Source organism: Orycteropus afer, unplaced genomic scaffold, assembly GCF_000298275.1.
Source record: "Orycteropus afer afer isolate SDZICR_OR568_19922 unplaced genomic scaffold, OryAfe1.0 scaffold00030, whole genome shotgun sequence".
Taxonomy (NCBI): Eukaryota; Metazoa; Chordata; class Mammalia; order Tubulidentata; family Orycteropodidae; genus Orycteropus; species Orycteropus afer.
In genome coordinates, this window is record NW_006921617.1 from 9,056,365 (window position 1) to 9,070,195 (window position 13,831).

The window sequence follows — 13,831 nt, forward strand, 5'->3', positions numbered from 1 at the left end:
CACCAGCCTTCTGGTTAGTAGTCAAGTGTCTTAGGCACTATGCTACCAGAGCTCCTAAGGCACTAGTAGACCATGCAATCCTCAGCCTATATGACTATGAGACAGGAAGAACTAGACGATGTCCAGCTACCACTGTCAACCACTCAGACGGGGATTGGTGCAGGAGATCCTGAAGTGGGAGAACAATGTGGAACAAAACTCAAAATCATAAAAAAAAAAAACCCAGAAAGAAACCAGGTTTGCTGGTCTGATAGAACCTGGTGAGACTCCTGAGACTATGGCCCCTAGTTACCCTTCAGGTCTGGAATTAAACTCACTCCTGTGGCTTCCAGCTAAATAACAACAGGCATACGGGGTGAACATTTATATCAGGTAGATAAACTACTTGGTGCAATCAATCATGGGAGAACAGAAGGGCAGTGTTTGCACAGGGAGACAGCTCACTGCGGCAGGACTGCATGGGAGGGAAGGAAATAGGGAAGAGGTAACTATGGGGAGGAAGTGGGAGGAGAGCTGTTATATTGTGGGGAATTATAGTCAATGTTATGAGACAAAATGTGTACAAATTGCTGTATGAAAAATGAATTGCTCTGTAAACTTTCACCCAAATCACAACAAAATTTTTTTTAAATAAATAAATATGCTACCAGAAACAAAAGTTCAAGACCCATGGACCTTGAATCTCAAATCCTGACCTCCTGGGGAGAGTTCAAGACCCTAAATAAATTCCCAACCCAACTCATTCTGGGAGCTTTCGATTTGATTCATTTATCACTCAGTCCTAAGCAGAGTTTCCATCTTGATTCATGTTAGACCATCATGTTCACTTCTGAATCTTATCTCTCACAACCTCCCAAAATTACTCACCTCACCATTTTCCAAAGGAACAATGCGGGAATACTCAGTAATGCAAAGTACATCATCATCTCGAGTGATAGCCGTATTTGCCTCCTGTCCAAATTGTTCCAAACAGTCTAGTTTAGAATCTAGGGAATAAGTATTTAAACATAAAAAATAAAGTATTATCATGTTGCTGTCAATCTCTTAAGAAGCCTCATATTTCTTTAAGAAAATAAATGGAAAAACAAAAGAATAAAGAAACATTTAAGACTTACAGACAAAAGCTTAGGATGAAGTTTTTTTCATTCATGAAAGAAAATAACTTTCACCTGTAATATTTGGAGAAGACGTCCTAAATCTTCACACTCGATTAGGCAAGTTTACCCTCTGAAGCACTCTCATGGAAAATTCAACCCCTTTGTAAGTAAAATTTCGATCCACCTCAATTCATCATAATGTTTAGTGACATCGATATTCTTATATAATAAAGAGGACAGGACCAAAGAAAGTAATGCATAATGTAGGACCCAGGAAACTAAGTAGAAACCCAGTAGAACTAAGTTCCTACTTTTACATAAAATCTAAAGGACTGTAGCTATGGCCCACTTATAGGTATACTGCTCCCCTCTACCTAGTGCAAGAACTGTTATCATAAAGGCATTTCAACTTCTCTTCTCTATCCTGATATCCTTGGAATGAATGTACACATGCTTAAGAAATGGGGATATTGTGAGAGTAACTTAGAATGTTAAAGGTGACCACTCTCTCTAGCTAGCAACATTGAGAGACTAATTTTCTAATTAGATCCATAATCTTGCTCTATTAGAAATAATTAAGGCCCCACATAGCATGGTAGACAAGATAACTTACGAGCAAAGTATTGCCAAGGTAAATAGGTATTTCCAAAATCCACAGATCTTTCCAAGATCCAAAGGTCAGGGCGAGGAGAATTTGCAAATTTGATTAAGACATAGGCCACGTGGAAGAGCTGATAAAGCAAAGAAGTACAGGTTGTTAAATTCACCTTGTCTATCCAAGCCTTTGATGACCTTTATGTGATCCTGATTCCCAAAGCAACACATCTAGCCACAACCCTTTTCCTAAGCGCCAGATCCTTAATTCTAACTTCTACCTGGCACATTGCTACCTGGGTGCAGCCTCTCTCATTTATTCAAAACCAAAACCATTTTTCTTTCTGTATATGTTAATCATCATCTTCTTCATACCTTAACAAGTCTGTTCTTGAATATCCACTGTCTATATATCAGTAGTCAGTTCATTCAGAGAATTCCAATGTCGAGCAATTGTAACTATGTGCTTTCAGGACCAAGAGCCTAAAGCACAACAGTGCCATGGCCCCTGCTTCCAGGCACTGGAGAGATCAAAGCTGCAGAACTGAGACCTCAGCAGCTGTTTCATGGAGTTGTAGCATCTCCTTCCCCTGCACCATCTCCACTGCTCTCCTTTTTCCTGATTATTCTCCCTCTTATTAATTTTCTTATTTATCCTCATCACTGTTTTGTCCATGGCCCCAAACCCAGAAACCCAACTGCCAACAAATCTATTCTGACTCATGGCGACCCCATACGAGTCAGAGTAAAACAGTGCTCCACAGAGTTTCCAATCGCTGAGTCTTTGGAAGTAGATAGTCAGGCCTTTCTCCTGAGGCACCTCTGGGTCTTGAACCTTCAACCTTTTGGTTAGCAACTAAGTACCTTAACCATGTGCACCACCCAAAGGCCAGAACCAGACATAAGCATGAAAGACATGTAATGGGGCTTTGGTACTCCTTTCTTCATCCTCACACTCAAACTCCTTCTGTGATGGATGCCCAAATTCCTTGCAGCCTATTCTATTCCCTTCCTTCAAGTCTTATATGGCTTAAATTTTGGACCCTGAGGTCTATAAATTTCCCAAATGGCCTGATATGACAATGAACACATCCATTAAACAAACTATATTAATGCATTAATGAGAGAGGATGACTCCCACTCCACACCCTCTAACCTCTGGGCTAGATTTAATAATGACTTCATAAAGATGATGTCCACACTTCTGTTAGCTACATAGTAGAGCCAATTGAACAATAAGCTCATCCAGTTAGGGAGCTCTGGTAGCATAGTGCCTAAGGCATTTGACTGCTAACCAGAAGGCTGGTGGTTCAAACCCACCAGCCACTCCTCAGAAGGAAGACTCAGCAATCTACTTCCGTAGTGATGCCACTTCAGAAACCCAACGAGGGGTCACTATGAGCCAGTCCAATTCAACACCACAAAACAACAACAACAGTTAGGGACAGAATGAATACTTAGATTCTCTGGAATCCTTTTCTTACTTGGAAAAAAGAAAAATATGGGAGTTTCATGTCTGCATTTTTCATGTACAACAGTATGGTAACCATACACAGGCAGACCTCAGAGACACTGCAGGCTTGGTTCCAGAACACTGCAATAAAGTGAATATTGCAATAAAATAAGTCACATGAAATTTTTGGTTCCCCAGTGCATGTAAAAGTTATGTTTATACTGCAGTCTATTAAGTGTACAATAGCATTATGAAAGAATTTGAAGTATTGTGAGAATTACTAAAATGTAAGTCAGAGAAATGAAGCGAGCACATGCAGTTGGAAAAAATGGCACTGATAGACTTGCTCGACACAGGGTTGCCACAAACCTTCAGTTTGTTTAAAAAAAAAAAAAAAAAAACTATCTGTGCAGTACAATAAAACAAGGTATGCCTGTATTTAAAAATAGTTAAAAATCTGAGACCCACCAGCTAATGTAAATATTTCAAACCCAGAACTAGAAGCCAAAAAGCCTAGAACAATGATTCTCAGATTTTTTTGGCCTCAGGAACACTTTACACTTTTAAAAATTATGGAGGATCCCCAAAAGCTTTATTTATTTAGGAGGAAAGATAGGTGATCTACTTCCCTAGTGATACTGCCTCGGAAACCCAAGGAGGAGTGGCTATGAGTCGGATCCAACTCAACTGCAGTGAGTTTGTTTGGTTTGGTTTATACGTATTGAAAGGAGTTCTAGTGGAATAGTGCCTAAGGCATTTGACTGCTAACCAGAAGAGTGGTGATTCAAACCCACCAGCCACTCCGTGGAAAGAAGCCTGCACAATCTACTTCCATAAAGATTTACCATCTTGGAAACCTAAAGGGAATCACTACGAGTCGGAATTGACTCGATGGCTGTGAGTTTGTTTTTTTTTTTTTTTTCCCATATGTCTCCACAGGAGATCTAGTGGTACAGTGGTTAAAGTATTTGGTTGCTAACCAAAAGGTTGGAGGTTCAAACCTACCAGCCACTCCACGGGGGAAAGACAAGGCCATATGCCTCCGTAAAGATTTATAGTCTTGGAAACCCTATGAGGCAGTTCTACTCTGTCCTATAGGGTCATTAGAAATTGGAACAGTCTCAATGGCAGTAGGTTTGGGTTTGGTATATGTATTGACATTTACCACATGAAAAATTAAAACTGATAAATTTTAAAATATACATAGCATTAATTCATTTAAAGGAGCTCTGGTAGCATAGTGCCTAAGGCACTTGACTGCTAACCAGAAGGCTGGCAGTTCAAACCCACCAGCCACTCCTCGGAAGGAACATTGGACAATCTATTTCTGTAGTGATACTGCCTCAGCAACCCAAGGGGGGGTCACTATGAGTCGGGGCCGACTCGGTACACAACAACAATAACAACAATTCATTTAAAGTAGCCCTGGTGATGTACGAGATCCTGCATAGAGAGGGAGAACAATGTGGAACAAAACTCAAAATCATTTGGAGGCAAAAAAAAAAAAGGGGAACCAGGTTTGCTGGTCCAATAGAGCCTGGTGAAACCATTGAGACTATGGCCCCTAGCTGCCCTTCAGGTCTGGGATTGAACCCACACCTGTGGTTTCCAGCCAAACAAAGAACAGGCAAGTGAGTTAAACATTTACCTCAAGTAGACACATACCCTGGAGAGAACAATCATGGGAGAAGGAAGGGCTGCTTATGCACAGGGAGACAGCTCAGGGTGCAGAAGAGTATGGAGGGATGGACACTGGGAAGAGGTAACTATGGGGAGGAAGTGGGAGGGGAGCTGTTGCATTGTAAATTTTGGTCAATGACATGAGACAAAGTATATGTGAACTGCTGTATGAAAAGTGAATTTACTCTGTAAATCTTCACCCAAATCAAAATAAAATTAAAAAAAATAAAAAATAAAAAAATAAAGTAGCCCTGGTAACACAGTGATTAAGCACTCAGCTGCTAACTTAAAAGTCAGAAGTTCGAAGTCACCAGCTATTCTGTGAAAAGATTTGCCAGTCTGCTTCCAAGAAGATTTACAGCCTTAGCTGCCATGCCCACACCTTTTGTGTCCTTGTGGCTCTATCCTGCCCTTTGGAGCCCTCACCTTCCTGTGTTAATGGAAAGTGTGAAGCATTTTCTTAACCGCTTCTTTTCCTCAGGGGGGATAAAAAAAATTATAGCCTTGGAAGCCCTATCTGGTAGTTCTACTCTGTCCTGTTAGGTCACTATGGGTCTGAATTGACACAATGGTAACAAGTTTTATTATTATTAGTAGTAGTAGTAGTATTAACTCATTTAAAATAATGATAATAAAGCCCTTACATGTTACCACAAATAACTTATTTTATGAAAAATTCTTATATTGCAAAGCAAAAATATTAGTGAGAAAGTGGAATCACTTTACATTTTTTGCAAATATCTATAAATATGTACTGAAGAGAAGTCAGCTGGATTATCATATCTGCTTCTTAATCAACTGTTGCAACACGTTGTTCTGGTTGGAGTACTTAGAGAATGTCGGGCCTCAAATAGATACGTAGTGGGAAAAAGAGAGGATGTCCTGAAAAGCCTTGGAGATCCTCATAGATTCTCAGATCATACTTTGAGAACTGCTGCTCTAGGTCATAGTGATTTACTCTTTGCAGTATGAATTACACCTCAATATTTAAAAAACAAAAATCCTCACAACTGGTTCAATAAACAGCTTCACGATGGATGGGGAAAAGATTGAAGTTGCCAAGGACTTCCTTGGTTCTACAATTACTACCAATGGAAGCAGCAGTTAAGACATGAGACATGCAAAAGACCTCTTTCAAGTGATGAAGAGCAAATATGTCTCTTTGAAGATTAAGGTATGCCTAACCCAAGCTATAGTCTTTTCAATCACCTGTTATGCATGCAAGAGCTGGACAATGAATAAGGAAGACCAAAAAAAAGTTGATGCTTTTGAGTTGTGGTGTTGGAGAAGAATACTAAGAGTACCGTGGATGACTAAAAGGACTAACAAATCTGTCATGGAAGAAGTGCAGCCAGAATGCTCCTTGGAGGCAAGAATAGCCAGACTTTGTCTCACCTACTTTGGTCATGTTGTCAGAAGGAACCTGTGATAGCTGGAGTTGTGTGTCAAACTGGCTGGACCACAATTTTGAGTGATTTAAGCAGTTGTGATGTGGGTTACTCCCATGATGAGATCAGATGTATATGTTTTGAGCACCCAATCTGTTGAAAGGGAGTTTCCCTAGGGGTGTAGCCTGTGTCCAATGTATTTATGGACATCCTGGGAAAAGAGACACTCTTCTGTGGATCAGGATCCTGTTGTGCTGCCTACAACTGTCCATGAGCGAACAATCCACCATTCAGCCTGGAGATCTTGGATTTGTCACTCATTGGAGTCAACAGCCAGTGGACTGCCTGCCAACCTTGAGCTCCTCAGCCCCTGCAGCTGCATGAGTCAGGAAATGCCTCCATCTTGATGTTTGATCCAAGAACTTGGTACTTGCCAGTTTCTATTAGTGTGTGAGCCATTTTCCTAAGATAAATTTCTCTTTATATATATATGAGAGCTCTGGTAGGGTAGTGCCTAAGGCACTTGATTGCTAACCAGAAGACTGGTGGTTCAAACCCACCAGCCACTCCACGGAAGGAAGGTTGGGCAATCTACTTCCATAGTGATACTGCCTCAGAAACTCAATGAGGGGTCGCTATGAGTTGGGTCTGACTCGACTGCACATAACAACAACAACAACATATACACAAAGTTTACTGTTTTACTTCTCTAGAGAACCCAGCCTAACACATTTGTACCAAGAGTGGTTCTAGAGAGATAAAATCATAAGGATGGGCTTCCAAAACTGGTTCTCACTGATTCTGTTTTGGTTCTCCAATTTGATTAATTGTAAAGACACTGGTGACTCTGCCTCCCTTAGTAAAGAGGGCTCTACTAATCTGTGGCGTGAGGTGGCAACATTAATGTACAAAATAGCACTGCCAACAGATAAGTACTTTTGAGAAGTGAGGCTCTGGGTGATCGTATATTTCATACTTTTCTTCAATTTTGTCAGCACATGAGGAGTATAAAGAAGCTGGCTGGTTTGTCCTACTTACACTAGACAAGGTGGTGAAAGAGTGAGATGAGTTCAGGGCTGCTGAGTCACAGCTCAAGTGCCACATAAAAGACCTCAATGTTTCCAGTTGTACTCTGAAAGAAAGCCTTATTTCTTCCAGCAACAGAGCTGATATTGCCGAAAACCAAACTCAGAGTCTTATTGTAAGGGTGGCTGAATTACAATGCCAATTGAATTGCCAACCCAGAATGGTATCTGAAGTTAAAGTGAGAGCATTGATTGGGAAAAAAATGAGATCCTGAAACCTGGAATGGGGACATATGGGCAAAGAGTCAGGAAGATGAGGATATGGAGCCTACAAATTCCAAGGAGGGGTCACTGAGTCAGATCCGACTCCATGGCAGTGAGTTTGGTTTTGGTTAAATTCTGTTGAATCCTTCCCATCTGAAAGGATTACTATAAAACCATTCTCCCTTCCACCTCCATTTGATGGGATTAACCCAACTGTTCTGCTGGGTCATTCCCTGAGGTAGATGTCATGGAAGACATTGCTGAATGTTCTCAGGAAATGTCCCAACCACCCATTGTGGCTGCTATACCTATAACTAAAGTTAAGTCCAAGTGAGCCCCAAATGGTGAAATACAAAGTGTGACCGAGGAAGTGGAATGCTACATCCGAAAAGACCTATCTGATTTTGTTAACATGTATGGACAGAAACCTGGAGAATATGTACGGGGATGGCTACTGAGGGTGTGGGATAATGGAGTAAGGAATGTAACATTGGATCAGTCTGAGTTTATTGACTTAGGCCCACTAAGTATGGATTCTTCATTCAATATTTCAGCTAAAGAGGTTAGGAAAGGATCTAATTGTTTATTTCGTTGGCTTACTGAAGCATAGATCATGCAGTGGCCTACCTTAAGCCAAAGAGCTCTGGTAGCGTAGTGCCTAAGGCACTTGACTGCTAACCAGAAGGCTAGCGGTTCAAACCCACCAGCTACTCCTCGGAAGGAAGGAAGGGCAATCTACTTCCGTAGTGATACTGCCTCAGAAACCTAAGGAGGGGTCGCTATGAGTCGGGTCTGATTCCACAGCACATAACAACAACAACCTTAAGCCAAGCTGAAGTATCAGACCTGCCTTGGTATAATGTAGAAGAAGGTATCAAGAGGCTTAGGGAAATTGGCCTGTTAGAATGGATTTATCAGATTAGACTCCTAGAGTCAGAAATGGAGAGTCCAGAGGACATGCCTTTCACCAGTACAGTGAGGAAAAAAATTTGTGAAGGGAGCCCCAGCATCTTTGAAAACTGCTGTGATTGCTATTTCATGTAAGTCAGATTTGACAGTGGGAACTGCCCTAATTGAACTAAGACACTTAACTATGATGGGGCTGATTGAACCCCATGGTAGTAGGGGACAAGTGGCAGCAGGCTGTGGCCAATGGCTTGGCCAGATGGTCTGGGACTTGGAAGGAGCATGATTGGAAAATTGGTGACAAGGATGTATGGGGAAGAGGTATGGTGGATAGGTCTCTCTGAACGGGCCAAAGGATTAAAGATATTTGTGTCTCATGTGAATGCCCACCAAAAGGTGACCTTGGCAGAGGAGTATTTTAACAATCAGGTGGATAGGAGGACACATTCAGTGAGAACCAGTCATCCTTTTCCCCCAGCTACTCCTCTGGCTACTCCTATAGCTCAATGGGCTCATGAACAAAGCAGCCATGGTGGCAGGGATGGAGTTTATGCATGGACTCAGCAACATGGTCTTCCACTTACCAAGGCTGATTTGGCTACTGCCACTGCTGAGTGTCCAATCTGCCAGCAGCAGAGACCAACACTGAGTCCACGATATGGAACCATTCCTCGGGGTGATCAGCCAGCAATCTGGTGTCAAGTTGATTACCTTGGACCACTTCCATCATGGAAAGGACAGTGTTTTGTTCTTACTGGAATAGATACTTATTCTGGATATAGATTCGCCTTCCCTGCACGCAATGCTTCTGCCAAAACTACCATCTGTGGAATTACAGAATGGCTTATCCACCATCATAGTATTCACACAGCAAAGTTGTGTGGCATTGCTTCAGATCAAGGGACTCACTTCACAGCAAATGATTTGCGGCAATGGGCTATGCTCAAGGATCCACTGGTCTTACCACGTGCCCCATCATCCTGAAGCAGCTGGCTTGATAAAACAATGGAATGGCCTGCTAAAAACACAATTACGGCACCAGCTAGGTGGCAATACCTTGAAGGATAGGGGCAATGTTTTCCAGGAGGCTGTATACGCTCTAAATCAGCCTCCAATATATGGTGCTGCTTCTCCAACAGCCAGGATTCATGGGTCCAGGAACCAAGGGGTGGAAATAGGAATGGTACCACTCAGTATTACCCCTAGTGACCCACTCAAAAAATTTTTCTTCCTGTCCCTGCTACCCTATGCTCTGTAGGTCTGGAGATCTTAGTCCCAAAAGGAGGAACACTCCCACCTAGAGACACAATACTAATTGCATTGAATTGGAAATTAAGAATGCCACCCAGGCATTTTGGCTTCCTCATGCCTCTGGATCAAAAGACAAAGAAGGGCATTACTGTACTCTCTGGTGTGACAGATCCTGATTACCAAGGGGAAGATGGATTGACATTACATAATGGAGGTAAAGGAGAATATGTCTGGAATACAGGAGATTCTTTAGGACATCTCTTAGTACGACCATGCCCTGTGATTAAAGTAGACGGAAAATTATAGAAACCCAATTCTGATATGACTACGAGTGGCCCAGACCCTTCAGGAATGAAGATTTGAGTCACCCCCCTCCCAGGCAAAGATCCATGACCAGATGAGGTGCTTGCTGAAGGTAAGGGAAATACAGAATGGGTTGTGGAAAAAGGTAGTTCTGAATACCAGCTACAACCACGTGACCAGTTGCAGAAATGAGGACTGTGATTGCTATATTTCTTCATTGTATATGTGCATCAAATATTTCTGTTTCATTCCGAACTATGAAATGTAAACAGGGTTAATGCGTTTCGGTTGTACGCATGTTAGTGTATCATGTTAGGTGTGAATATTACTTTATAATTGTCCTTATTTAGAGATTATATATGGTCAAGGAGATGTGTATAACTGCCAAACTGACAAGGGGTGAACTGGGATAGCTGGAGTTGTGTGTCAACTTGGCTGGACCACAATGTCGAGTGGTTTAAGCAGTTGTGATGTGGGTTATTCCCATGATGAGATCAGATGTATATGTTTTGAGCAGCCAATCTGCTGAAAGGAAGTTTCCTGAGGGGTGCAGCCTGACTCCAATATATTTATGGACATCCTGGGAAAAGAGACACTCTTCTGTGGATTGACATCCCGTTGTGCTGCCTACAACTGTCTGTGAGTGCACAATCCACCATTCGGCCCAGAGACCTTGGATTCATCATTCATTAGAGTCAATAGTCAGTGTAGTGCCTGCCAACCTTGAGCTCGTCAGGCCCTGCAGCAGTGTGAGGCAGGAAAAAGCTCCAGCTTAACGTTTGATCCAAGAACTTGGGACTTGCCAGCTTCTATAAGTGTGTCAGCCATTTTCCCTTTCTCTCTCTCTCTCTCTCTCTCTCTCTGTCTCTCTTTCTCTCTCTCTCCGCTTTACTGGTTTGGCCTCTCTAGAGAACCCAGCCTAACAAGAACTATTCCCTAGAGAAGGATATCATGCTTGGTAAAGTGGAGGGTCAATGAGAAAGGGAAAGGCCCTCAATGAGATGGACTGACACAGTGGCTGCAATGATGGGCTCAGGTATAGCAAGAATCATGAGGCTGGCACAGGACTGGGCAGTGTTTTGTTCTGCTGTGCATAAGGTCGCTATGAATTGGAGATGACTCAATAGCACCTAACAACAACAACTAAGAAACCCTTTTGCTTATTTCAAAAGGAATAATTATCACACCAATTACTGAAAACCTAAGTTCAACAAGTTCTGTCCCAGTCAAACATTTGCTCTTTGATCTTGAAAATATTGCTTACTTGGGTTCATGTGAAAATTCCCAGGTTGTCTACCAACACCTGGAGAAACTGATCCAACCTCATGGAGAAAAACTAACTAGGAATTATAAGGTATTCTAAAAACCACAAAGCAATACATAAAGATAGAAGTAATAATTTCCAAAGACATATATTGTTATTACATAAAGAAGGAATTCATAGGAAATTCAAGAACTTCCAGCTTGGAAAATCAGAACGAATACATTTCCCTTAAAACTGTTTGCATCTCTCTCTCTTGTCACAGTGAAATAAGAGTAGTTTTAGATATTATGGATAAGATAGGGTATATGTGAAACATTTTTAAATGCAAGAATAATTTAAAACATTCTTAATCTTTTCCATAAAACCTCATAATCATAGCACAGTTGCCCTCCCTCCAAAAAATATTTTTGTAATAGTTCATTATTTAATTATTATTGTGTTCCAAACAACATAAATGCTTCACTAACATTCTCTTTCTTTGGCCTCACAATAAAATGTGGTGTTTTTTAAACCCCAGTTTACAGATATAGACATTGTGATTTGGAGCAGACAGAGTGATGTGGCTGGAGACCACATCACACAGGTGTCCAAAGCCTAAGCCAATGAGCATCCTACTAACTCAGCATTAGCTATGTCACAGGACTAACAGGTACATGTATCCCTCACTTTTCAAAAGTTTGCTTTACACCACTTCACTTTTATGGAAGACCTGCATTATTACCTGTTTTTGCTAACCAAAAGAAACCCAAAGAGGATTTTATCTTTTGTAAGGGAAAAAAGACAAGAAGCAAAACTAGCGTTCAGAATTTCTTTTGCAGCAAGCCATTAAAAAAGAAACATGCACCCCAAATAGCGAGAGTGGTGTCTCCAAGCTCCTTTCCCCAAAACTACATTCAGCATTTCAGCATCAAGCCACCATAGCTTTGAACTGCGTCTATGTTAGTGTTATTTTAGGCATTATGCATTATTTGGTATGATTTGGTAGGTTAATTTTGGGGTCTGGGAACAATCAAAAAGTTTTCCCATGTAAATTAATGGCATTGCTTTATGTCATTTCAGCTTAGAAAATATTTCACAGGAATATTCTACTTTGGGATTGCAGGGGAAAACCGTAATTACATTTGACCTTTTTCATCCTGGGGGAAATAAGTTGTCAGAGAAGTTCCAGACATCATTATTTCCAAATATGCTAATATTCCATTACATGTAGCAAGACGCCAGGAGCTACCTTAGAAATACTTCTAGAGGGTTATTTGAGTGCATTGGTTTTCCACAGTTGTGCTACCTACCACTAAAAATCCAAATAAATGAAATTACCTCAGTGAGCTCAGAACGGAGCATCTCTATTTAGTCTGATCCTGATCCAAATTAATGTGTGATACCTTTGAAGCAGCATGGAGGTTACACATTCAAACTCTAGAAGCAGGTGGAGACATGCCTTGGAGTGCCTCTCCAGTTGTTCTATGAGATTTCCTCCCAGCCTTAGTGAACAACCCTACAGACCCCACTACTCATTTCTTAGCGCCTATCAGACAAAACATTCCACTTTAACTTTCTCTCCTATTTTTGTCTTAGGAACTCATTTCTGAGGTTTCCAACATATATTCATGTGCCTTGAATATTGAAAGGGCTGCATTTCACATCTTTCAATTCAATCTGCACAACTAGTCATCACTGCTTGCCATAGATTGTTGCCAAATGCTCCACTCAGCAGCAAATCTCCTCTGAGACTTGCAAACTCAAAACATCCCTGTGAGGCAGAGAAAATGTCCAGAGCCTGGTTCTTGCCTGTTAAACCAACAGGTCTGAAGCTATTCTCTTCTGTTTAATAATTCAAAACAATTACTGTTCAGCTCCATAGAGTCTATTTTTTACTCATGTTGTTGTTGCTGTTGTTGTTTGATGCCGTCGAGTTGGCTCTGACTCATAGCGACCCTATGTACAATAGAACGAAACACTGCCGAGTCCTGCGCCAGCCTCAATATCCTTGCTATGCCTGAGCCCATCACAGTCACTGTGTCAACCATCTCACTGAGGGCCTTCCCCTTTTTGCTGACCCTCTACTTTACCATATAATCTACTCTGCCAGAAATAACAATTTGAAGAGGAATGGAGTGGCATTCATCATCACAAAGAATGTTTCAAGGTCTGCCATGAAGTACAACGCTGTCAGTGACAGGATAATATTCATACGCCTACAAGGACCCAGTTAATATGACTATTATTCAACTTTACGCACGAACTGCCAAAGCCAAAGATGAGGAAATTGAAGATTTTTATCAACTTCTGCAGTCTGAAATTAACCAAATGTGCAATCAAGATGCGTTAATTATCACTGGTGACTGGAATGCGAAAGTTGGAAACAAAGAAGAATCACTGGTAGCTGGAAAATTTGGCCTTGGTGACAGAAATAATGCTGGAGAACGCATGATAGAATTTTGCAAGACCAATGTCTCATTCATTGCAAACACCTTTTTTTTAAAAAAAAAAAATTTATTGTGATTTGGGTGAAGATTTACAGAGCAAATTCACTTTCCATACAGCAGTTCACATATACTTTGCCTCATGTCATTGACCACAGTTTACCACAATGCAACAGCTCCCCT

The 13,831-nt window shown here is 41.3% G+C and overlaps 1 protein-coding gene across 1 annotated transcript in view; it reads right to left on the reverse strand.

Annotated features, from left to right (window-relative positions):
* LAMA3 (laminin subunit alpha 3) overlaps positions 1 to 13,831 on the reverse strand; it is a 434,613-nt gene that overhangs the window by 332,578 nt on the left and 88,204 nt on the right. Inside the window, exons 3-4 of the mRNA XM_042780249.1 lie at positions 1,711 to 1,828; positions 868 to 986 (exon numbers count right to left, since the gene is read on the reverse strand). Of these exons, the coding sequence (XP_042636183.1) occupies positions 868 to 986; positions 1,711 to 1,828 (237 nt within the window). The remainder of the gene's footprint in view (positions 1 to 867; positions 987 to 1,710; positions 1,829 to 13,831) is intronic.